The sequence below is a fragment of the Loxodonta africana genome, chromosome 12 (assembly GCF_030014295.1).
Source record: "Loxodonta africana isolate mLoxAfr1 chromosome 12, mLoxAfr1.hap2, whole genome shotgun sequence".
Classification (NCBI taxonomy): domain Eukaryota; kingdom Metazoa; phylum Chordata; class Mammalia; order Proboscidea; family Elephantidae; genus Loxodonta; species Loxodonta africana.
The window spans coordinates 92,787,244-92,811,420 of NC_087353.1; the positions used below are offsets into that span (position 1 = coordinate 92,787,244).

The 24,177-nt window shown below is 44.2% G+C and overlaps 1 protein-coding gene across 2 annotated transcripts in view; it reads left to right on the plus strand.

Annotated features, from left to right (window-relative positions):
* The first annotated feature begins 787 nt into the window (after positions 1 to 787).
* EIF3B (eukaryotic translation initiation factor 3 subunit B) overlaps positions 788 to 24,177 on the plus strand; it is a 29,477-nt gene continuing 6,087 nt past the window's right edge. Inside the window, exons 1-13 of one of the 2 annotated variants that reach the window (XM_003416496.4) lie at positions 788 to 1,295; positions 7,908 to 8,100; positions 12,199 to 12,318; positions 12,639 to 12,696; positions 12,880 to 13,008; positions 13,617 to 13,774; positions 17,379 to 17,510; positions 17,602 to 17,668; positions 18,080 to 18,126; positions 19,218 to 19,428; positions 20,793 to 20,865; positions 21,921 to 22,043; positions 24,067 to 24,145. In XM_003416496.4, the coding sequence (XP_003416544.2) occupies positions 803 to 1,295; positions 7,908 to 8,100; positions 12,199 to 12,318; positions 12,639 to 12,696; positions 12,880 to 13,008; positions 13,617 to 13,774; positions 17,379 to 17,510; positions 17,602 to 17,668; positions 18,080 to 18,126; positions 19,218 to 19,428; positions 20,793 to 20,865; positions 21,921 to 22,043; positions 24,067 to 24,145 (1,883 nt within the window). In that variant the 5' untranslated portion in view covers positions 788 to 802. The remainder of the gene's footprint in view (positions 1,296 to 7,907; positions 8,101 to 12,198; positions 12,319 to 12,638; positions 12,697 to 12,879; positions 13,009 to 13,616; positions 13,775 to 17,378; positions 17,511 to 17,601; positions 17,669 to 18,079; positions 18,127 to 19,217; positions 19,429 to 20,792; positions 20,866 to 21,920; positions 22,044 to 24,066; positions 24,146 to 24,177) is intronic. The other variant, XM_064295965.1, reaches the window with a different exon arrangement.

The following is a 24,177-nucleotide window of genomic DNA, read 5'->3' on the forward strand; positions in this document are numbered from 1 at the left end:
CTTGCGGACCGAACCATCGTGAAAGCCAGAATGGGTAAAGAGCAGTGTTACGGCCGCTACAAGTGCAGTTGGGCGTAAGCGAGTAAAGCAACTCTCAAATTTTTGTATTGGGCCGGGAAATATTCTTTCTGGTAGTTTTGGCTGCTTCTTGTTAACACCATATTTTATTTCATTTTGGAATCGTCGGCTCTTTTGCCCAGTCAGTAGGCGAAACTAAAAACCAGTATGTAAAGGGGAGTTTCGTAATATAAGCTAAATGGTTTGTCCGGTTAAAAGCTAGGCTATCACACCAAATCGTTGGTTGAACTTATGGCTTTCTCTAGTATTAATTTTTGAGTCAAACTATATTTACACACAATTCCGCATAGAAAGATCATTTCTGAGACCTCCCTTCGGCGCCACAAGTAGTTCCGTCCTTCACCGCAGCGCTTGATGGGAGCAGGAAGGGCTGGCTGCCATATTGGGTGAAACCAATCCGCTACCACAAACGGGGGTGGTTATAGCTCCTAATGAGTTTACCTAATGAGGAAGAAAACTTAGTGGATTGGAATTGAATAGTTACTTGATGTAAAAATGTTATTCAGACAGTTGATAGGCACACTTCCGAGCTTGGGTGGTTCCCAGCACGTCAGGCGGGGTCAAGGCGTGGACGCCCCCCCGCAGTGGGCGCGGTGGTGCGGACCTGCCCGGGTCGATCGCACATGGTTAGAGAGTAGGCGCCGGCGAACGCGCGGTGCGGCCTGGGAGAGTCGGAAGCGCGGCGGCTGCGGACCCTGAGGTGAGGGAGGCTGCGCCTGGGCCCATGCAGGACGCGGAGAACGTGGCGGCGCCCGGAGCGGCCGAGGAGCAGACCGAGCCGGGGGCGCAGCAGCCCGCCGCCGAGCCGCCGCCGGAGGAGGAGCCGCCGCGGCCCGCGGGGCCAGGGGCTCCGGGGGCGGCGGACTCGGTGAGCGAGGCCAAGAAGGAGGCGGTGGTGGCGGCCGAGCCCGAGCTTAAAGTGAAGGCAGAGCCGGCGGCCGCGGAGAAGGAGACGGAGTCAGCGGGCGCGGTCCCCAGCTATCCGGCGGGTTCGTCCCAGTCCCCCTTGCCGCCGTCCGGGGAGGAGCCCCAGCCCCTGGTTCGGGAGGAGTCCCGAGCCGAGGCCGCCGAGAGTCGGCCACAGGAGTCGTCGAAAGAGGCGGGTGAGGACAAGGGGGACTCGGCGGAGGCAGAGCCACGCGCGTTGGAGAACGGTGACGCGGACGAACCCTCCTTCAGCGACCCCGAGGACTTCGTGGACGACGTGAGCGAGGAAGGTGCGTCCCCGGCCCGCTGTCCTTCCCTGACCTGTGGCCGACGTAGAGAAAGGAGGGTTTTTAACCGAGAAGGGTCAGGGCGCTAGTGTTGGAGATTGACTTTAGATGACAAGTTTCGGTGACATGTGATGTGCCTGTGCCCAAGTTCCAGGCTCTGTAGAAATGCGAGGGAGATGGCACTGTCTCCCAACTGTTGCCACCAGTGCGTAGTGGAATTTTTCTAAGAGAGCCTACTATCGCTTTCTTTGGGGTTAAGAATATGTCAGAATGATACAGGGGTCCCTAAAGAAGGGAACCTATTATTTGCATTACAGCCAAAAATCCAGGATCGCGGTGGTGGGCGGCTGTCAGACTGTACCTCCACAGGAGGCTATATCAGTGCACACTGATGTGTAGCCATTGCGGGCAGAGCCAAGTAGGACTCTCCTGGATTGGTCTCCTGGACTGACTTCCCATGGTCCAAGGGCAAGACCTCAGGGTTGCTGGTTCAGGTGTCCTAGGGCTGACACAGGTTTTGACTTGTAGAGGTGGCTGCGGACATTTCCCCGCAGGACTGGGAAGTGCAGGTTGTGGCAGAGCTGGATTGGTGTGTCCCTGTTCCACTGGTTTTCTGACTGGAGATTTCCTGCGCAGGGTAGTGCAAGGCAGACCTTGCCAAATTCCCGTTGTGGTTACTTTTTTTCCTAAATGTGTCAGGCAAGCCACCATTCTTGTGTTGGGAGGTTATTTCTCAAATTTGAACCAAAGCAGCTGCTCTGCAGGAAAAAGGCTTGGTGATCTGCTACCTCAAAGATTACAGGTGAAGGAGGGAGGGAGAGGGGTATTCACCAATTAGATAGGAGACAGGAACTATTTTAGGTGTAGGGAAAGACAGCACACAATACGGGAGAGGTCAGCACACCTGGACTAAACCAAAAGCAAAGAAGTTTCCTGAATAAACTGAATGCTTCGAAGGCCAGCGTAGTGGGGCGGGGGTTTGGGGACCATGGTTTCAGGGGACATCTAGGTCAATTGGCATCATAAAGTCTACTAAGAAAACATTCTGCACCCCACTTTGGAGAGTGGCATCTGGGGTCTTAAACGCTAGCAGGCGGCCATCTAAGATGCATCAATTGGTCTCAACCCACCTGGAGCAAAAGAGAATGAAGGACACCAAAGACACAAGGTAATTATGACCCCAAGAGACAGAAAGGGCCACATAAACCAGAGACTACATGAGCCTGAGACTAGAAGAACTAGATGGTGCCCACTACAGCGAATGACTTGCCCTGACGGGGAACACAACAGAGAACCCCTGAAGGAGCAGCAGAGCAGTGGGATGCAGAACCCAAATTCTTGTAAAAAGACCAGACTTAATGGTTTGACTGAGACTAGAAGGACCCCAGAGGTCATGCTCACCAGACCTTCTGTTGGCCCAAGACAGGAACCATTCCCAAAGCTAACTCTTCAGTTACGGATCGGACTGGACTATGGGATAGAAAATGATACTGGTGAGGAGTGAGCTTCTTGGATCAGGTAGACACATGAGACTGTGTGGGCAGCTCCTGTCAGGAGGGGAGATGAGAAGGCAGAGGGGAACAGAAGCTGGCTGAATGGATATGGAGATAGTCAAGAGAAGGAGTGTGTTGTCTCATTGGGAGAACGACTAGGAGTATGTATCGAGGTATATATCAATTTTTGTATGAGAGACTGACTTGATTTGTAAAATTTCACTGAAAGCACAATAAAAATTAAAAAAAAAAATTACAGCCTAGAAAACCCTATGGGGCAATTCTGCTGTCACATGGAGTCGCTGTGAGTTGAAATGGGCTCAGTGGCTCCCAACAACAAGCAGCTATAGCTTGCTTTCCACCTTGATCAGGTTTACAGGCTTTATTTCTGCTGCCTGAGAGTTGTTGATAGCTGATTACATTAGTTTTTGGTTTGCTCTTTTTTTTTTTTTTTTGCCGTTTTAACTCTCCAAGCTCACCAATGGATCCCTCTACGTGTTGACTAGTTTATGGTAAAGTAGTGGCTGTAGAAGTAGCCACTGATACATACACCAAGAAAACTAGATGTTAGCACATTAACATACGTAGATTTTTTTGTGTGGTATTGTGCCGGCAATCACATAGATTGAGTCAGAATTACATAGATTCCTAACAAGTGAAAGGAAGAGGAAAATTTAGGACGCTGGCATAGAGTTGTCAACTCTTCATTTAAGTGTTTTCTTAAAGGGCTACTGTCACCATTTATTTTGTTATGCTTTTTTTCACAAGGTAAAAGACATTCTACGTCAAAAAGCAGGAAAGACATGACAAACTAGTGAAGGCATGGGAGCTGCTTATCAAGTCCGAACCCCTTACCCAAAGGTTACGTGTCCTGAGGTGGAGTAGATTGCTGAGAATTCACAGTGGGCAGTGTTGATGGGACGTCCTTCAGACTCTTCTGCACAGACCAGTGTTCTTTTTACCACACCGGTTTTTCTGATTTAAAATCTAGGTAGTACCATTTTAGTTCCAGTTGGTGTGGAGTCAACACCGACTCATGGTGCCCCCCTGTGTGTCAGTGTAGAACTGTGCTCCATGGGGTTTCCAGTGGCTGATTTTGGGGAAGTGGATCACCACGCTTTTCTTCTGAGGTACCGCTGGGTGGACTCGAACCGCCAACATTTCAGTTAGCAGATGAGCACATAATGTTTAAAGCACCACCTTATTCCGCAGTTGAAACTTTTTTAAAAGTGTTAGCTGAGCCCAGCTAATTCACAGATTTCTAGAATTGGAGTGTATGAGGCAGAGGATGCTAACGTGAGCAGGCCAGCCAGGCTAGGTGCCTCTCTGGCTGGTATTTAGGATCTGGTGTGAATCTGACGTGGGCAGTGCTTCCCAGGCTGACACAGCAAGGCTCCTGTTCCTCTGGAACTAAAACCAAGTGAGCTGTCAGGTTCTTTACGTGTACTTGGTCGTGGTTAGTAGTCAGGTCTGTCCGGTGTTTTATAAGAACTGTTCCTTAGGGGGTCAGAGAAGGGTGCAAAATGTCAGAGTAGGACAGTGTGCTGGTTCTTTTGCCAGTGGACCGAGTTGTAAAGAGCTGTGTAGAGGAGAGGAGCGTACGCCCCCCAGACTAGCTGGTTGCCCTTGTCTTGCTTTGATGTTCTTTGATACAGATGAGCACTCTTCCACAATTGCATCTTAAGCTGTAGTCTTCCTTCCAGTTTAATTGCTCAACTGCTTTTGGTGTTTGGCTAAACAAATGTGTGATCAAGGTTTTAGCTCTAAATGTCTTCTTTTTTAGCTCACTAAATATTATTTTCCTTTAGGTTTGCTGGAGCCCTGGCAGCGCAGTGGTTTAAAAAAGCTCAGGCAGCTAACCGAAAGGTCGGCAGTTCAATTCCACCAGCCACTCTTTAGAAACCCAGTGGGGAAGTTCTACTGTGTCCTGTAGGATTGCTATGAGCTGGAATTGACTAGACACCAATGGGTTTGGTTTGGTTTTATATTTGCTGTTCAGTTTTGAGAATTGCTTTTTATGTTTTTCTGGGAGCCAGATTGGGAATCCGTGAACTGAGAGTAACCAGATGCTTGTGCTGGTAATGGTCAAGGAAGTCTGTTTCTTCATTGTCTAGTTACTTCATTTATCCCCTTACTATGTATGGTCAGGTTCTTGATTGTGGAAAGGAGTCCACAGTTTGTATAAAAGCTGAACTTTTTATTCTAAGCCTTGTAAATCCCAGTCAGGCTTCGAAGGCCATTTAATTAGATGGTGAGTGGCTTTAAAAGTAACCCAAGGATTGACTAGGACTTCTGTGGTGAGGTAGTCTGGCATTGCTGTGGCTCTCATCTCCCTCTGTCCCTTTTTTTTTTTTTTTGCTTGGTCTCAATTTTAGCCTTGAAATCTAGGTGGCAGTTTTTTTTTTTTTCTTAATGTAGTATTTTCAGTGTTGCTCACAAAGGTGTTGGGATTAATTAGAAATTGTTTATAACAAGGCTTGCCTCCTGAAATTAAAGTTTTGTTTTTTTTTTTTTTTTCATTTTAAAAGACCTTTTTAATTTTGGAAAATTTCAAACACATGCGAAAGCAGAGAGACTTTCTCTAAGTAACTTGAGGATGGAATGCGGGGAAGAATATTCTCTGACATCTATCATTCAGCATGTTGAAATTCTCAAGAGTATAATAAAAAGTTAGAGTAATAATTGGGTTCCGGAACAAATAGATGCACATGCAACAAGCCATCATTCTTCAGCCGTTGTTTAAACACTGCCTCACACCCTCATTTAGCTGCAGTTACTGATACGGTCCCATCCAATGAGTGTACTTTGATGGCCGCTTTAGAGGGTGTCTTTCTGTTCTGCCTACTAACCCAGTGCCTTGTAATTGTACAGCTCTAAGGAGCCCTGGTGGCACAGTGGTTAAGTGCTCAGCTGCTAACCAAAAGGTCCTTGGTTCAAACCCACCAGCTGATCCGCGGGCGGAAGATGTAGCTATCTGCTTGCGTAAAGATTACAGCCTTGGAAATCCTGTGGGTCAGTTCTACTCTGCCCTGTAGGGTCACTATGAATCGGAATCAACTAGCCGGCAATGGAGTTTTTGGCTTTATAGGCAAGCTTACTGATTGTACAGAATTTGTATTAAAAAGATAGGATTTGCTTTATTTCATTTGCTGCTCAACTTCCTGTGCCTGTCTCTACCAGCCCCTCAGGTGTTTCTGTTGGTGCAGGAGCTTTACCAGTTGAAAGGGGGTCAAAGCCCAAGACTAGCCTCACATGAGCATTTCTGTTGGCACTACCCAGATAGCAGGGCAAGGCAGGCACCACCTGGAAAAAGCAGAAGAGTCTCTTCCCTGGTCTCTTGGGATTTGTTCTCTCATTTCTGTTTCATTTCCCACTTTTACACCTTTTTTTTTTTTTTTGTACTTACTAGGTAAGGGTTTACAGAACAAACTAGCTTTTCATTAAAAGTGCATATATTGTTTTATGACATTGTTTACCAACCCCACGACATGTTGACACTGTCCGTTCTTGACCTTGGGTTCCCTATTACCAGCTTTCCTTTCCCCTCCTGTCTTCTCATCCTTGCCCCAGGGCTAACGTGCCCCTTTAGTCTCGTTTTGTTTTATGGGTCTGTCTAATCTTTCGCTGAAGGGTGACCCTCAGGAGTGACTTCATTACTGAGCTAAAAGGGTGTCCGGGAACCATACTTGGGGCTTCTGCAGTCTCTGTCAGGCCAGTAAGTCTGGGTATTTTATGTGAGTTAGAATTTTGTTCTACATTTTTCTCCAGCTTTGTTTAGGACCCTGTATTGTGATCCTTGTCAGAGCAGTCATTGGCGGTAGCCAGGCACCATCTAGTTCTGCTGAACTCATTCTGGTGGAGGTGGTGGTAGTTGTGGTCCATTAGTCTTTTTCTTATTCAAATCGACCATCTTATGGAAATGAAATAATTTTAAGAAGTTTGGATACTTCTTGAATAAAGTTTTGGGTTCTGTGATCTTAATTTTAAAAGCAGGTGACACGAACATGAACATATTTTCAGTGTAGTAAAGGAAATACTAATTAGCATATTGCCTACTGTGTCCCAGGCACTGTTCTAAGCATTTACAGATTTACCGTCCATAAATCTATGTGTTAAATTTCAGGCACCACCATTTGTAGGATGCACCATTATTTCATGTGCAACTAAGGAAGGAAATACTGGTGATTAAACTATGGCGAGCCTGCTCTCAGCAGCTCGTAGATCCTCTAGTTTCCTAGTTTAAATACCTGTTGTTGCCCTGGTGTCATTCAGAGCAGCAGTTGTTTTCATTACTTGACTTTGCCCTGATGTTGTCTTCACACAAGGCAGTTTTTAGTGTATCTTACAGGTGCTATTCGATAAAGAATTCTGGATAACTAATCGTTTGTGGAAGAAAGTGCCTGATGACGGGCTGTTTACACTAGAGGTAGATCACCGTAGGTGGTATTCTCACCCTCTTTTTTTTTTATTCCATCTAGTTCACCTGCCTAGAAAAATATGAAAATAATCTGGGCGAAGGATGGGAGAATGGAGTATGTCTTTGACACCGTTCTCTTCCCTCAAATTATTTTTGTCTCAATTCACTAAAGAGATTTCCTTTCTCCTGGGTAATTTCTAGTAATTTGCATTCACTAAAACAAATGCCTTATGAATGTATTTAGGAGTTAAATACTTATTTACCAAAACCTTGCAAAAAGTAGGTTTTTGGACTCTTAAAATGTTGACATGTGTGATTTTTGCCTAAAGGTTGCTAGAAGCCTTTTGAACCCTAGTGATCTTTAAGAGACCTAGTATAGGATAGTCTTAAGATTTTCCTCTCTGTTTGTATTTTGCATTAATAAAAGCCTGTTCTGTTGTTGTTCTTTCCAAATCTTCCATTATCGCCAGGAATCAGTTGCCATGTCATGATAGTATTTATAACTTGCCAGGAGAGGGGGAGTGTGAAGAGTTCATAACTTCTGAATTCTTCTATGTCTGTAAAGTCTTGAAGGAAGCTTTGTTCACAGAGAAAACATTTAGATTGGTTTTTTATTTTTTGTTTCTTGGAAATTTGTTTAATATGCTAAGTTAATCATTTTTGTCTTGGTTAAGAAAATTATTTGACAGTCCCTTCATTGTACAGAACTACTGGGAGATATTCTCAAAGATCGGCCACAGGAGGCAGATGGAATCGATTCGGTGATCGTAGTGGACAACGTTCCTCAGGTGGGCCCGGACCGTCTTGAGAAACTAAAAAACGTCGTCCACAAGATCTTTTCCAAGTTTGGGAAAATCACAAATGATTTTTACCCAGAAGAGGATGGAAAGACAAAGGGGTGAGTAGTGCTCCTCAACCAGTTAAGGGCCACCTATGCTTCTCTTGGGTAGCTGACACATAGTGAGGTTCTTGGTGTGTATATGACACATCATGAGACCACCGCACGTGTGTATCTGACACTTGAGATTAGCACACCTGTGTATCTGACACACCGTGAGATTACGAGACGTGTATCTGACATATGAGACCATCACACGTGTGTATCTGACGTGTCATGAGACTGCACTATGTATCTGTCACATCATGAGATTATCACGTACGTTAGCAGAAAGCTCACTGTACGTGCCTTAGTATGGCAGTTGTGCCTTGTTCATTTGTTCCAGCCACACTTAGCTGGAAACTTCAAGGAGCAGTGACTTAGTCCCAAGGTCCTGAGATAGAGGGAGAAGAAAATTGCAGTTGTTAGGTGCCATCAAGTTGGCTCTGGCTCATAGCAACCCCATGCACCACAGTTAATGAAACACTGCCCGGTCCTGAGCCATCCCCACAATCGTTGTTATGCTTGAGCTCATTGTTGCAGCCACTGTGTCAATCCACCTCGTTGAGGGTCTTCCTCTTTTCCGCTGACCCTGTACTCTGCCAAGCATGATGTCCTTCTCCAGGGACTGATCCCTCCTGACAACATGTCCAAAGTATGCAGGACGCAGCCTCACCATCCTTGCTTCCAAGGAGCATTCTGGTTGTACTTCTTCCAAGACAGATTTGTTCGTTCTTTTGGCAGTCCGTGGCATATTCAATATTCTTTGCCAACACCACAATTCAGAGGGGTCAATTCTTCTTCAGTCTTCCTTATTCATTTTCTAGCTTTCACATGAATATGATGCGATTGAAAATACCATGGCTTGGGTCAGGTGCACCTTAGTCTTCAAGGTGACATCTTTGCTTTTCAACACTTTGAAGAGGTCCTTTGCAGCAGATTTACCCGATGCAATGCGTCTTTTGATTTCTTGACTGCTTCTTCCGTGGCTGTTGATTGTGGATCCAAGTAAAATGAAATCCTTGACAACTTCAGTCTTTTCTCTATTTATCGTGATGTTGCTCATTGGTCCAGTTGTGAGGATTTTTGTTTTCTTTATTTTGAGGTGCAATCCATACTGAAGGCTGTGGTCTTTGATCTTCATTAGTAAGTGCTTCAAGTCCTCTTCACTTTCAGCAAGCAAGGTTGTGTCATCTGCATAAAGCAGGTTGTTAGTAAGTCTTCCTCCAGTCCTGATGCCCCGTTCTTCTTCATATAGTCCAGCTTCTCGGATTATTTGCTCAGCATACAGATTAAATAGGTATGGTGAAAGGATACAACCCTGACGTACACCTTTCCTGACTTTAAACCAATCAGCATCCCCTTTTTCTGTCTGAACAACTGCCTCTTGATCTATGTAAAGGTTCCTCATGAGCACAATTAAATGTTCTGGGATTCCCATTCTTCGCAATGTTATCCATAATTTGTTATGATCCACACAGTCAAATGCCTTTGCATAGTCAATAAAACACAGGTAAACATCCTTCTGTATTCTCTGCTTTCAGTCAGGATCCATCTGACATCAGCAATGATATCCCTGGTTCCACGTCCCGTTCTGAAACCGGTCTGAATTTCTGGCAATTCCCTGTTGATATACTGCTGCAGCTGTTTTTGAATGATCTTCAGCAAAATTTTGCTTGCATGTGATATTAATGATATTGTTTTGTAATTTCCACTTTCAGTTGGATCACCTTTCTTGGGAATAGGCATATATATATGGATCTCTTCCAGTCAGTTGGCCAGGAAGCTGTCTTCCATATTTCTTGGCATAGACAAGTGAGCACCTCCAGCGCTGCATCTGTTTGTTGAAACATCTCAATTGATATTCCATCAATTCCTGGAGCCTTGTTTTTCACCGATGCCTTCAGAGCAGCTTGGGCTTCTTCCTTCAGTACCATCGGTTCCTGATCATATGCCACCTCTTGAAGTGGTTGAACATTGACTAATTTTTTTTTTATATATAATGACTCTATTCCTTTCACCTTTCTTTGACGTTTCCTGCGTCGTTTAATATTTTCCCCATGGAATCCTTCACTATTGCAACTCGAGGCTTGAACTTTTTCTTCAGTTCTTTCAGCTCCAGAAACGCTGAGCGTGTGTTCTTCCTTTTTGTTTTCCATCTCCAGCTCTTTGCACATGTCATTATAATACTTTGTCTTCTCGAGATGCCCTTTGAAATCTTCTGTTCGGTTCTTTTACTTCATCAATTCTTATTTTTGCTTTAGCTGCTTGACGTTCGAGAGCAAGTTTCAGAGTCTCCTCTGACATCCATCTTGGTCTTTTCTTTCTTTCCTGTCTTTTCAGTGACCTCTCGCTCTCTTCATGTATGATGTCCTTGATGTCATTCCACAACTCATCTGGTCTTCAGTCGCTAGTGTTCAATGCATCAAATCTATTCTTCAGATGGTCTCTAAATTCAGGTGGGATATACTCAAGGTCGTATTGCGGCTCTCGTGGTCTTGCTCTGATTTTCTTCACTTTCAGCTTGAACTTGCATATGAGCAATTGATGGTCTGTTCCACAGTGTCTGTCAGTTTGTCGTACTGTGGGAGCTTGCATGTTGCTGTGATGCTGGAAACTATGCCACCGGTATTCAGATACCAGCAGGGTCGCCCATGGAGGACAGGTTTCAGCTGAGCTTCCAGACTAGGAAGAAGGACCCAGCAGTCTACTTCTGAAAAGCATTAGCCAGTGAAAACCTTATGAATAACAGCGGAACGGAACATCGTCTGATATAGTGCTGGAAGATGAGCCCCCCTAGGTTGGAAGGCACTCAAAAGATGACTGGGGAAGAGCTGTCTCCTCAAAGTAGAGTCGATCTTAATGACGTGGGTGTAGTAAAGCTTCCGGGACCTTCATTTGCTGATGTGGCGCGACTCAAAATGAGAAGAAACAGCTGCAAACATCCATTAGTAATCGGAACCTGGAATGTACAAAGTATGAACCTAGGAAAATTGGAAATCGTCAAAAATGAAATGGAATGCATAAACATGGATATCCAGTGCATTAGTGAGCTGAAATGGACTGGTATTGGCCACTTTGAATTGGACAATCATGTAGTCTGCTCTGCTGGGAATGACAACTTGATGAGGAATGGTGTTGCATTCATCATCAAAAAGAACGTTTCAAGATCTATCCTGAAGTACAGCGCTGTCAGTGATAGGATAATATCCGTACATCTACAAGGAAGACCAGTTAATATGACTATTATTCAAATTTACGCACCAACCACTAGGGCCAAAGGTGAAGAAATAGAAGATTTTTATTAGCTGCTGTAGTCTGAAATTGATCAAACATGCAGGCAAGATGCGTTGATAATTACTAGTGATTGGAATGCAAAAGTTGGAAACAAGAAGGATCAGTAGTTGCAAAATACGGCCTTGGTGATAGAAGCAATGCCGGAGATTGGATGATAGAATTTTGCAAGACGAATGACTTCGTCATTGCAAATACCTTCTTTCACCAACATAAACGGCTACTATACACATGGACCTCGCCAGATGGAGCACACAGAAATCAAGTTGGCTACGTCTGTGGAAAGAGATGGAAAAGCTCAATATCATCAGTCAGAACAAGGCCAGGGACCGACTGTGGAACAGACCCATGAATTGCTCATATGCACGTTCAAGCTGAAAATTGCAGTATGGTCCTTGAATTACCGTATTGTAAGTTGTCTGCTAAATTGTTGAGAAATCAGAGGTTCATATTTAAATTTTCTGCCATCAGAGCGGTTACTGACACAAGATACAGCCTAAGTAAAGGCACCCTTTGCGACGTAACTTACACGTCCGTGAAACCATTACCACAGTCAGGATAATGAAAATTTTGATTAACTTTCCGTCATTTGTGACTATGTAGTTAGGGACTTGACCTTCTGGTTAGGATTTTTATTCTTGTTTAGGGAACTCTTTTTCTAGCAATTTGTACTCAATTTGCTTCAGGAAACATGGTGATAGGGCGAGTCAGAGGTTCTTTATTTAAAACTGATATGAGGGTTCCTGTCTGGACAGGCTTTGTGTGTAGAGCATAACCTGCTTAACTTCGAAGTCTGCATGTTTGTAAACTGCCCCCTTCCCTCAGGTACATTTTCCTGGAGTATGCGTCTCCTGCCCATGCCTTGGACGCTGTGAAGAATGCTGATGGCTACAAGCTTGACAAACAGCACACTTTCAGGGTCAACCTCTTCACTGATTTTGACAAGTGAGTTCAGGCTTCGTCCGTGAGGATCCAGATACCCGCATGTTCATGATGGTTTAATGTAGCTCAGTGCGTTGCTATGGGCCTTTGGGTAGTTCATTCCTTTGTGGCTCGGGTCACTGCAGGGCTGATGCACAACGCTGGCCCCCATACTCCTGGCCAGTAGCACCCCCTCTACCCGTTACATCAGTCAAAAACGTGAGCTTTCCATCACCTCCAGGAAGAGGAATAAGGAGTGTCGTACTGCCTGGTTGAGAACCACCACTTGAGCAGTTATTGTTCTGTTACTGTATGTTGGTAAATGTTTTCTTGTCCTTTTCCAGGTACATGACAATCAGTGACGAATGGGATATTCCAGAGAAACAACCTTTCAAGGACCTGGTAGGTAGTATAAAATGTATAACTAGTTACAAGAAACATTTGCTATGTTAGCCTGAGCTAAGCATTCCTTGGGAGTCAAAGATGCTGACTGAATTTGTCTTCTAAGAGCAGTAGCTATGAGTAAGTTTTCTTTTATCAAAGTTAACGAAATCTTACAGTCCTTACCTTTGGTTCTCTTTCTAGGGAAATCTGCGTTACTGGCTTGAAGAGGCAGAATGCAGAGATCAGTATAGTGTGATTTTTGAGAGTGGAGATCGTACTTCCATATTCTGGAATGACGTGAAGGATCCTGTCTCGATCGAAGAAAGAGCAGTATGTATTTGCTGCCATATTCGCACTCTTTCTGTATTTTCTTAATAAGTGGAGCTTCTTTTCCATCAGGAACTCAGAGAAGAGCAAAAAAAAAAAAAAATCCAAACCCATAGCCAGCAAGTTGATTCCAACTCATAATGACCATATAGGACAGAATAGAACTGCCCCATATGGTTTCCAAGGAGCACTTGGTAGATTGGAACTGCTGACCTTTTGGTTAGCAGCTGCACTCTTAACTGCTACACCACAATTATGTCCTGAGAACGGCTTGTACCCCTCTTTCAGCTTTAAGTAAGTCTTGAGAAGCAAACAGGTTCGTGTTTTTCAGTTAAGAGTATGAGGGATAGTAACTGGTGATGGCTGCACAACGTGATTGATGTAATTGGTTTCACTGAATCGTACACGTGAAAAATGTTGAATTGGCAAACATTGTATTCTTTATTTTCTTACAACAATAAAACCTTAAAAACTGGCATTGCACAATAAAAACACTGAATGGTAAAATTTATGGTAAAAAGACGATGAGGGATAAGCTCGTTGTAGGCAGAGGAGTCTTTGTGTATGGCTTTTCGTTGTTGTGTTCATGCTGGCACTCACTCTTTCCACAGAGATGGACGGAGACGTATGTTCGCTGGTCTCCTAAGGGCACCTACCTGGCTACCTTTCATCAAAGAGGCATTGCACTCTGGGGTGGAGAGAAATTCAAACAGATCCAGAGATTCAGTCATCAAGGGGTTCAGCTGATTGATTTCTCACCTTGTGAAAGGTAGGCTGTTAGAAAAATGCCAACTTCCACAGATAATTTTTTTAAAAACTTTGTATTTTGCAATGATTTTAACTTAACATAAACTGCAAGAAGAGTACACCCTTATACTGTTGACTGAGATACTCCAGTTGTCAACATGGCGTTGCTGTTGCTTTATCTTGCCTCCGAATATGTGTACATAATTTTTGTCCTCACCGCTTGGGTATTTCCTAAGAAAGGAAATCCTCTAAGCATAACCACAATGCCATTATCAATGGCAGGAAGTTTAACGTTGTTGTCATACTTTTATGTAGCGAACTAGCATACTCCAGTTTTGGTAGCTGATTGAGTGACGTTATTTATGGCATCTCTCCCTCTTCAGTTCAGGACCTAGTCTAAGATGGTGTATTTTGGAGATAATTGTTCCTATGAATGGTTTTTTTCTCACCTTTGAGGTACTCACGCGTGAGGTTTATGGGAGGAGATTGAGCATGAAGCAAGCTAGAAGGAACGAAGGACGCATTGATCCAAGGTCTTGCATCATTCCCTTGCCACCTTTGCCCACACTCTTCACCATTTGGACCGCCCTATCTACCGATTCTTGAGGCCCCCTACTCAGGGCCTGTCTCTGAAGCCTCCCTGTGTTTTTAGCTCAATCTCCCTTCAACTTTTTCCAAGTCTTCTTGTTGTCCGTAATACATCAGGATTTTATTTCATGGTTCTGTCCTTTCGTTATGGGCTCATTGAGAGCTGTGTGTCGTGATACTCCTGATACTCAGTGAGTTCTGTGCCTATTTTTCCTTCCAGCTTTTTAGTATAAAATTTTTCAAAAAGCAGAAAACTAACAAGATTACTGTAATGAACATCTTCATACTAATTATCTACATTTAATGATTTCTTAGTTTACTGTGTTTGTTTCAAAACCTATTTACCGAATATTTTGAAGTAAATTACAGATGTGCATACGAAAGTAGGCATCTGCACAAAGTAAGAATGTTTCCTTACATGGTCACAATTACATTATCACTCCTACAGTAGTTACAGTAATTCCTTAACACCATCTGAAATCTCAGGAAATATTCAAAATCCCCATTTGTCCCCTAAGTAGCTTTTACAGCTCGTCTGTTCAGACCTGAATTCAGACAAGGTGTGCGTGTTGCATCTGGTTGGTAGGTCTCTTAAGCCTCTTTCCTCAGACCCTGCATACTTCCTTGACGCTCATACTAACATGCTAAAAAGATAGGACCCGGTGTTCTGTAATCTGTCTTACCTCCCCAGTTTGTCTGATTACTTCCTCGAGGTGTCATTTAACTTGTTCCTTTAATCCTTGTATTTCCTGTAAACCTTCAATTAGATATATTTCTTGAATCTTTCTTAATTTTGATGAAGTAGTTTTAATGCAGTATATTCTTAGGATACCTCTTAATTCCCAGCTGCTTTGCATATGTTTGGCAGAAAGTAGTAGATAATTCTCACTGTAGCATTAGTCTATTAAAATTGGATCGGATAGAGACTCTTAGCCTGATCCCTTAGCTAGCATACAGGTTTATGAAGCTTTCTGTAGTCATTCATTCCTGTGAAGCCTTTTTGGGCTCCTTTAGGCAATTAGTTGTTGCTCTTGTGTTCTCATAGCACACTGTGTATGTCACCGCACTGACACATCAGGGTGTCATCGATATGTTGACACATCTGTCTCCCCACTCAAGAACAGACCTGGACCACCTTTTACTCATTATTGCATCCTGGGGCTTTATAAAGTGTCAGCACTTGAAATGTTGGAATGAATGAGTACATGGGTCATGTAGACTGCTGTGTGGAAAATCTGTGTTGAACTGTACTTTCCAGATACGGGCAGTCCTCAGATTACTCATGAGTTCTGTTCCTAAGACTGTCTTTAAGTTGAATTTGTAGGTACTCGAGCAGTTAGGTATGGTTCTAGGTACAGGTAACATCTAACGTCAGTTAAAAGTCTTAGTATATAGTGTACCTTTCTATGCATAAAAACCAGTGAACACTTCCGGATGCACTAGAATATCTTTAACATAATAATGCAGTAAGAATAATAACATATCGACGCATGCTGCAGTAGCCCCTGTTTGTTATTACGAACCACTGTACGTACCTCAAATTTTTTATGTAGTAGGCTCATGGGGGGTTGATTCTTAACTACTGATTGTACATTGGACATTTATAGCCCAGGGACTGCCTGTGCATAGAATAGGTCACGGTTGTTAGGTGCCGTCAAGTCCGTTCCGACTCAAAGCAACCCTGTGTACAATAGAATGAAACGCAGCCCGGCCCTGCACCATCCTCAGGATCCTTCTGCTTGAGCCCATTGCTGCAGGCACTGTGTCAGTCTTTCTCGTTGAGGGTCTTCCTCTTTTTTGCTGGTACTCAACATTACCAAGCGTGATGTCCTTCTCCAGGGCCTGATTCCTCCTGATAATATGTCAAAAGTATGTGAAACAGAGCCCTGCTGTCCTTGCTTCTAAGGAGTGTTCTGGCTGTACTTCTTCCAAGACAGATTTGGTTCTTTTGGCAGTCCATGGTATATTCAGTTTTCTTCACCAGCACCAGAATTCAAAGGCATCAATTTTTCTTTGGTCTTCCTAATTTGTTTTCCAGTTTTTGCGTGCCCATGAGGCGATGTAAAATACTGTGGCGTGAGTCAGGTGCACTTCAGTCCTCAAAGTGACACCCTCGCTCTTTAAGATTTTTAAGAGGTCTTTTGCAGTAGATTCGTGGAATGCATTATGTCGTTTGATTTCTTGACTGCTGCTTCCATGGGTGTTGATTGTGGATCCAAGTATGATGAAGCCCTTGACAGCTCAAATATGGGGGGAGGTGACTTGCATCATAATTTTTAATCTAGCTAATCAGGACATCAGAAGAGCGTTACTAGGAAAAGATTTATTGAAGGCACTGTTGGAAGATAGTTTGGAGTTGCTTCTGCTTTCTTTTCGTTATGTCTATTTCTGCCTTTCCACACTCCCATTGTCATTACGGGCAGTCTAGTTTGGGATTTTTTCACTTTGAATCAACTAAGTGAACAGGTGCTATAGCTGTAGAACAGCGGGCATTTGGGTGACTCCTGGGAGAAGCCCCAGGCACAAGAGTTCCTGTCTTATACATACTTGGTTTTGAACCAAGCTGTTCTATTTACCTCATTCATCTTAGTTAGACACTGGTGAGGCTAATGTCTGAAAATTCTACATTGTCCTTCCTCTAGAGAATGCCAGCAGACTTGTGTTCAGAGTCTGTTTAGTTACTTCTTGTCTTGATTTTAGCAGACAAACATTTTAGGGTGACTCTTGCAGTGCTCTGTGCTGTGAGAGGTTGTCCAGCTCTGCACTTGCAGTGCAACCTTGTGGTGGGACTGTGCTGATAGGAGACTGTTGCCAAGGAAGAGTGGTGTTTTGGGAGAAGTGCCAAGGTCCACATGCCCAGTGCTTGTCTGGTAGTGTTGGCAGTGCTCCCAGTCACTGTAACCATTATCAAGTTGCTCAAGCTGGGTTCCTCGACTGTAAGATGGGGCACATCCTTGCCATGTCCACGGCATCTGATCCTCGGAGAGATGGGGCAGCAGTATAGAGTGTTACACAGAGCGCATCCCTTTCTCCCTCAGGTACTTGGTGACGTTCAGCCCCCTGATGGACACTCAGGAAGACCCGCAGGCCATCATCATCTGGGACATCCTGACCGGGCACAAGAAGAGGGGTTTTCACTGTGAAAGCTCAGCCCACTGGCCTATTTTTAAGTAAGTAGACCAGTAGTACCTATAGATGATCTTTCTGCAGCCTTCTCTTTTTGTCTTGGGAACAGCCTGGCATCTCCTTTTTTCTTTTCAGGTGGAGCCATGATGGCAAATTCTTTGCCAGAATGACGCTCGACACCCTCAGCATCTATGAAACACCTGTAAGTGATTTTAATTATCTGAGAAAGGAACTGTCCTGTCAGTTGCTTGTAATTTTGTAGTACTTTCCCTTAATCCGCAGTACAGTAAAAAGAGGGAGGAGCTTTGATAACTACATACTAAAGGCATATTTCCTGTGCCTTTTTTATTTCTCATGTCCAGAATTCTGCTCTTTAATCATGCCAGCCCCAGCTTTGGCCTGCCGCAGGGCACTGAGGGCAGGAGTTGATGAAACAGGTGTCAGAAGTGTGGACTTCGCTGCCTTGTTTATTGTCCACCTGTCACCCTCTGTCCAATCTTGCTCTCTGGGCAGACCCACGCCAGAATCCCGGTGTCCTTTTTTGAAAAATTGTATGGGGTATTGAGACATTGGCATGGTTTGACTCAACTGTAATCCTTGTTCTTTTGGACAGTCTATGGGTCTGTTGGACAAGAAGAGTTTGAAAATCTCTGGGATAAAGTAAGTGGATGCTCTTGTAGAGCCTGTTGGGAACAGGCTTACATTCTGTGGTTCCAAGCACAGGGGGCACAGGACCGGGGTGCTGGTTAGTAAGCCCCTTCACCTCCCAAGGCTCTCACTTTCAACCTCTCCTTTTCCCAAGTCCATGAGCAAGTCTTTGAGGTGGATGCGTTTTGGGTTGGCTTCATTTCAGGTTCCCATCTGTGAACTAGAGACTCTGGGGGGTCTGCCTTCTCAGGAAGAGAGAGGGAGAGACTCCATGACTGAGTGGGCCGCAGGTTACCTCAGGGATCTGTGAGGAGATGAGTTAGATGGCTCGTGTCACTGTCAGAAGATTAGGCACATTTTTATTTATCTTAAAACTAGTCCATCTCTTTGCAGGGAAGTACCGGCAATCCAGTAGCATTCACAGTTCTTAGTCCTTTTATTTTTACACAGTAAGGAAGAAACTTGGCTTGTAACAAAAAAGAAAACCAAGAAATTGGTTTTCAATACATGCAAAACAAAGAGACTCTAGCCTTGCAGAAATATTTTCACATATGCGAATTGCTCATTACTACAGCAGTCCTACAGAGGAATTTGTGTACTAGAGGGGAATCCCCTAATTTTTCCGTCATTCTCTTACACTTTTGTATTTGGAGTTTTTCCCCTTTGGCATCTTCAGTAATCTGCAAAAAACATCTAGTTGGATCCATTAGCCTAAAATTTTATTTTGTCTTGGTAGCAGCAGTATGTGAAGTCAAGAGTGTGCAGTTATGGGGCCTGGGTTTGAATTCTTACTAATCTGCTGTGTAACAGTGGGTGGGATAAGTGACACCTCCCTCTGTTCCCTCACCAGCAAGATGAGCGTCAGAAAACTTCAGAGGTGTCAGGAGGATTACATACACCTCTGCACATCAGGTGCTAGGATAGTGCCGACACATAGTAAGCGCTCAGCTAAGCGCTAGCTGCTGTCGTCTTTGTCATTACTTACTGGCCAGTGTACCAACTTTTATGCGTTTATACTGTAAATTAGTTCTTTTGTTCTCTTCTGCTTTTTGTTTTTACAATCAGGCAGTCTTACATAACGTTTTATTTTCTTTGTTCTGCAGAGACTTTTCTTGGTCTCCTGGTGGTAACATCATAGCTTTTTGGGTGCCTGAAGACAAGGATATTCCAGCCAGGGTAACCCTGATGCAGCTTCCCACCAGACAAGAGATCAGAGTTAGGAATCTGTTCAATGTCGTGGATTGCAAGCTACATTGGCAAAAAAATGGAGATTACTTGTGTGTTAAAGTAGATAGGACTCCAAAGGGTACCCAGGTGAGTGCATGCCAGTGGGGATGGGTTATTCCTTATACCCAGCTCTGAACTAGCTACCATTTTTAGAGGATGTTAATGGATTTTTTTCATTCTAATTTGTGTGTTAATTTTCAGACACATCTGACACCAAAATAGCTGGCGTGTCCTAGCTAGAGCTCTTGTCACATTTCCCTGAGAAGAGTAACTTGTTTTTTAAGAAAACCGTCAGACTAGTAGTACATTCCCGTAGTGTGGCGTCCTCGGAGGAGTCCGGTGCTGTCTTCTCCAGGCACCCAGCTGCGTTCCCAGTTGACAGTTGAAGTGAATATATTCTCTTCTTTGTAATTTCCTTTTTAAACACAAGAGAGGAGCATACGCTATGTACATTTCGGTACTCTGCTTTTTTTGTTGTTTGCATCATTTAATATTCACCTTATAAAAAAAAATTGCCTGACTTTCTTTCTAGTGGGAGTATCTCCCCCCATTTTTTTTTAAACCCTTTTAAAATGTACAGTTTAGTGGCTTTTAGTAGCTTCACAGAGTTGTGTACCCATCACAGCCATCTAATTCCAGAATGTTTTCATCACGCCCAAAGGAAACTATACCTTTTGCAGTGACTTCGCATTTCTCACAGTCTGCTAACTCCTGCGAGCACTGATCTACCCTTCCTCTCTATGCATTTGTCTGTTCTAGAGATTCTGTATTAGAGTGTACAGTATCTGTCCCATTGTGTCTGGCTTCTTTCACTCAACATGTCATAGCCCGTGGCAGAACTCTCTTCCTTTTTATGGCTAAAGAATAGTCTGTTGTATGGATATACCACATTTTGTGTATCCATTTGATGGACACTGGGATTTCCAGTTTTTATGTATTAGGAATATTGTTGTACCTTGCTTTTTTGACACAAGAGTGTATCTTGAAGATCGTTTCATATATGTAAAGAATTTCCTGTTCTTTTTTCCTGGGTGTAGGACATTACACTGTATTGAAATTTGTCCAATCAATCCCTATTGGTGGACATTTAGACACTTCAGAACTTTTGCAGATAAGCTTAAATGAGTGTCCATGTTCCTGTTTGTGTTTCAGTATAACTTTAGGGCAGTTTTCCTTGAATTAGAATTTGTGTCAAACAGTATATAGATGGCCAGATTGCTCTCCATGGAGGTTATACCAGTTTATACCTCAGTCAGCCAATTTGAGAGTGCTTGTTTCATCATGAGGGGTGTAATTTTAATCACTTCACTTATTCATATGCCTTGAATGTGTACCAGGTGTATAAACTTAATCTTCCATTAAATTTTCAAGTTGTCCTTTGATGAAGTCTTTTTCTCATGCCTTCAATTTGTAGAACGTCACCCCTTCTTTCTTTCTTTTTTTTTTTACAGGGTGTTGTCACAAATTTTGAAATTTTCCGAATGAGGGAAAAACAAGTACCTGTCGATGTGGTAGAAATGAAAGGCAAGTTTCATTTTGGTCATTTTATGGTTGGGTCTGCCGACTGTGCTCTTTCACACACGGCTTTTCAACAGTGTAGATTTGTTGCATGAACAAAATGGTCAAGACTGTGAACCCTTTCTTTACTTTCTGCTGTGATGTTTTTGTAAGTTTAGGTTTTTCTTTTGTCCTTTCCAGCTTCTATCTCTGACTTTCCCTTTGCTGAGTGAAGATGGCCCATGCTTTTTTATATAATTAGGAGCAAGCACCCCAGAGGTCTTTCACACTCCGAGCAGAGAATGGACCAAGAATAGATTTTTATACACAGGCAGCCAAAGCGCTTTCATCTTGCATACAGAACAAAAGTTCTGAGCTTAATGGAGGGTTTTCCCCCACTGAGGATGTATGTCTGTTTTTGGTTGTTCATGGTGAGGGTTATTTGCTGTTTGGAGTATCTATTGTTTCTCTTTAATGGAAGGAAAAATTTTATTTTCCAAAGCTAATCCCATTTCATGTGCTTGAGGCCATTGGTTTTGAATCAAGGGAACTGGTACTGTGTCTTTCCCTCTAAATTGGAAATTTAGCCTGTGGTTTTCGTTTGTTTCTTTTGCCAAGGAGAGAGAGGGAAGGAGAAGGTACAGAGTTGAGAAATAGGGTTTAAAACCTGGCCACACTCTCAGGGTAGAAAGACATTTTTAGACCTTTATAAGGTCATAGAGTTCTGTTGTAAGTCTGACGTTTAGCGTGAGAAAGGTCATGTCTGTAAGTGACCCATGAGATTGGGCTCGGCTCTATAGACCCACTGTGTGCGTGACTGGTGGGAGATGGGAAGGGTTCTGGGTTTGTGGAAGATAGAATTTCGGGTGAATCCATCACACACAAATAAGCTGCTTTCACGCCATGTGGCAATGTGTGCCTTTTCCTGCCATTGCTTGCTGTGTGGTCCTTTCAACGAATTTTAAGAATTTGGGGTGTATTTCTCTGGACGCATGGTGAGAATTTTAACTGTGATCAGGAATGTTTTCTTCAGTGACTCAGGTTGGCACTAACCATTTTTTTCACGTGGTTGTTGATTATAGAACCCATCATAGCTTTTGCCTGGGAGCCAAATGGAAGTAAGTTTGCTGTGCTCCATGGGGAGGCGCCCCGGATATCAGTTTCTTTCTACCACGTAAAGAGCAACGGGAAGATCGAGCTCATCAGTAAGTAGTCTGCCCTGTCCTGAGAGCAGGTGGGCCTCCTTTCTTCTAACAAATCAGCAGGGCCATGTGTCTTAGTCACCGCTCCACAGGGAGCGTCTGACTTGCCTGGGGAGAGCTGTTGAAGCCTGTATTCACACAGAAGTAAGGCCATGTAGGTCTGAGCATACAGGTGCAGGACCATGGTGGGCATGGAGTGGGGCACGCCACAGCCACAGGGAGCTCTCGCTGCTCTGTGGGCTCTGCCAGGGCCTTTTAACAAGAGTGCTTTCAGGCTTCTGCACTTTTGTTCACAGTATGGTCTTGTGTCCTCTTTTGGATATAGCTGCTATCTCTAGGTGTGGGGGTCATCCCCTTAGATATAGTCAGCCTCGTCTTCTCTGCCCCCAGGCACACTGCAGAGCTGTTGCATACAGGTGTGTCCTGCGTGCGGGCGCCCTGGTTCCAGTAGGGAATAGGAGCAGAAGCCCCAGCCTCACTCTGCTTCCCCTGGGTGGTTGCCTGTTCTACCCCACAGCCGTGTTGTAAGGCCATCCAGAGGCCCTGGCCCCACCTGTACCTTTCCCATGGCAGTACCGGCAGTGCCACGCTGTATGTTGTAACTGCTTGCTTTTGGCCCCATGCCCAGCCTGCTCTTTCAGGGCATCCTGCTTCTTACTCTCTCATCCTGTGTCCGTCCTGTCAGCCCGGTGCTGAGCAGGTGGAGGCTTTCGGTACATATTGGGGCATTGAACTAAAGATGGCTGCTGTGTGTATGCATTTCCCTTACTTGTGTGGTCACTGCCAGGCATTTAGGACCCCACACATCCTTCTCTTAGAGGCCAGGATGCTGAGCTCAGGCTCAGTGGGCTGCCACAGCTCCACGGTGCCTCTTGCAGGAGTTGGGGAGACCTAGGATACTGGCCGCCCACCTTCTTACCACCTGTATACAGTGGGTGTGGCAGGCTGGGCTTGGGGCTTTGTATAAGAGGTTTTTGTTAAAGATTTGCCCTGCAGAATGACGGACTTAATCTGAGAACTTGAAAGGAACTGGTATATCTTCAGAAAGCTTTTCCATATGTAGAGCGTTTAGTCTTTCTCTGAAGCCAGCAGTTTTTGTGGTAGAACTGTCTGTTTATTGGCTATCATGGAACTGATTGTATTGTCGATTGTTGTTGGTGGAAATATAGGCAGTTACAAACTGTCAGAAGACTTGTACCATACCTTGCTGCAATAAAACAGCAAGTACCCCTACCTTCTGCGTGTTTTGTATAATGTGGCCTTTTCTCGACGGTTCAGAATCAGCATGAGGATAACTGCAGCCCTCGATATCTGTGGAGGGAGATTGGTGGATTTCTCTGTTTGCATTTGCTCTACTGTGAAGATCCTCGTCACAGCTCACCTCCTCTCCCCCGGGGCGCTGTGCCCTGACCCTTGTCTGAGTCTAGTGCAGGCTGAGACAGAAGACAGCCCAGATGGTTCACTTGTATCTGACATGGCAAACGAATGTGCTGGGGTTCAATCCTTGCCTGCACTTCCACCCCCTTCCTCGGCCCGGCCCCTTCAGGAAGTGAGGGGTCAGAGTATCTGGAAAGATGGCAAATGTAGTAGGTTTTCTGTGTGCGAACACAGGAAACGTGAGCCACTGGAAGAATGAGTCTTAATCTTTGTTGGGCTACATAATCTGAGTCTGATGAAGCTATGGACCCTTTTCTCTCTGGTTTAGTTAGAGTCCCTGTGGTCATGCATATTTATTGTGAGTGAAATTCTTGGTCCACTTATCTTGTGAAATAAAGTGTTTTAAACGGTATTAAGACTTCAAAATATCCCTTGTCTTCCCCCTTACTTTATTTTTTGTAACTTAAGATGTATATGAATTGTGGAGTTTTTATGACTTCCTTCATAGACAGCACGTAGTTCTGGTATGTATAGGGTTCTGGCTGACAGTCCGTGGTCATAAAGACCTGCCCCTAGGGGTAACATGCGCTGCTGCCAAAGTGTGGGGCCGTTCATATAAGACTTCTAATGGGTGCTTTTTTCCTTTCAGAAATGTTTGATAAACAGCAGGCAAATACTATCTTCTGGAGTCCCCAAGGACAGTTTGTTGTGTTGGCTGGTCTGAGGAGGTGGGTTTCTGCTGTTTGACGTTTGACCTGCT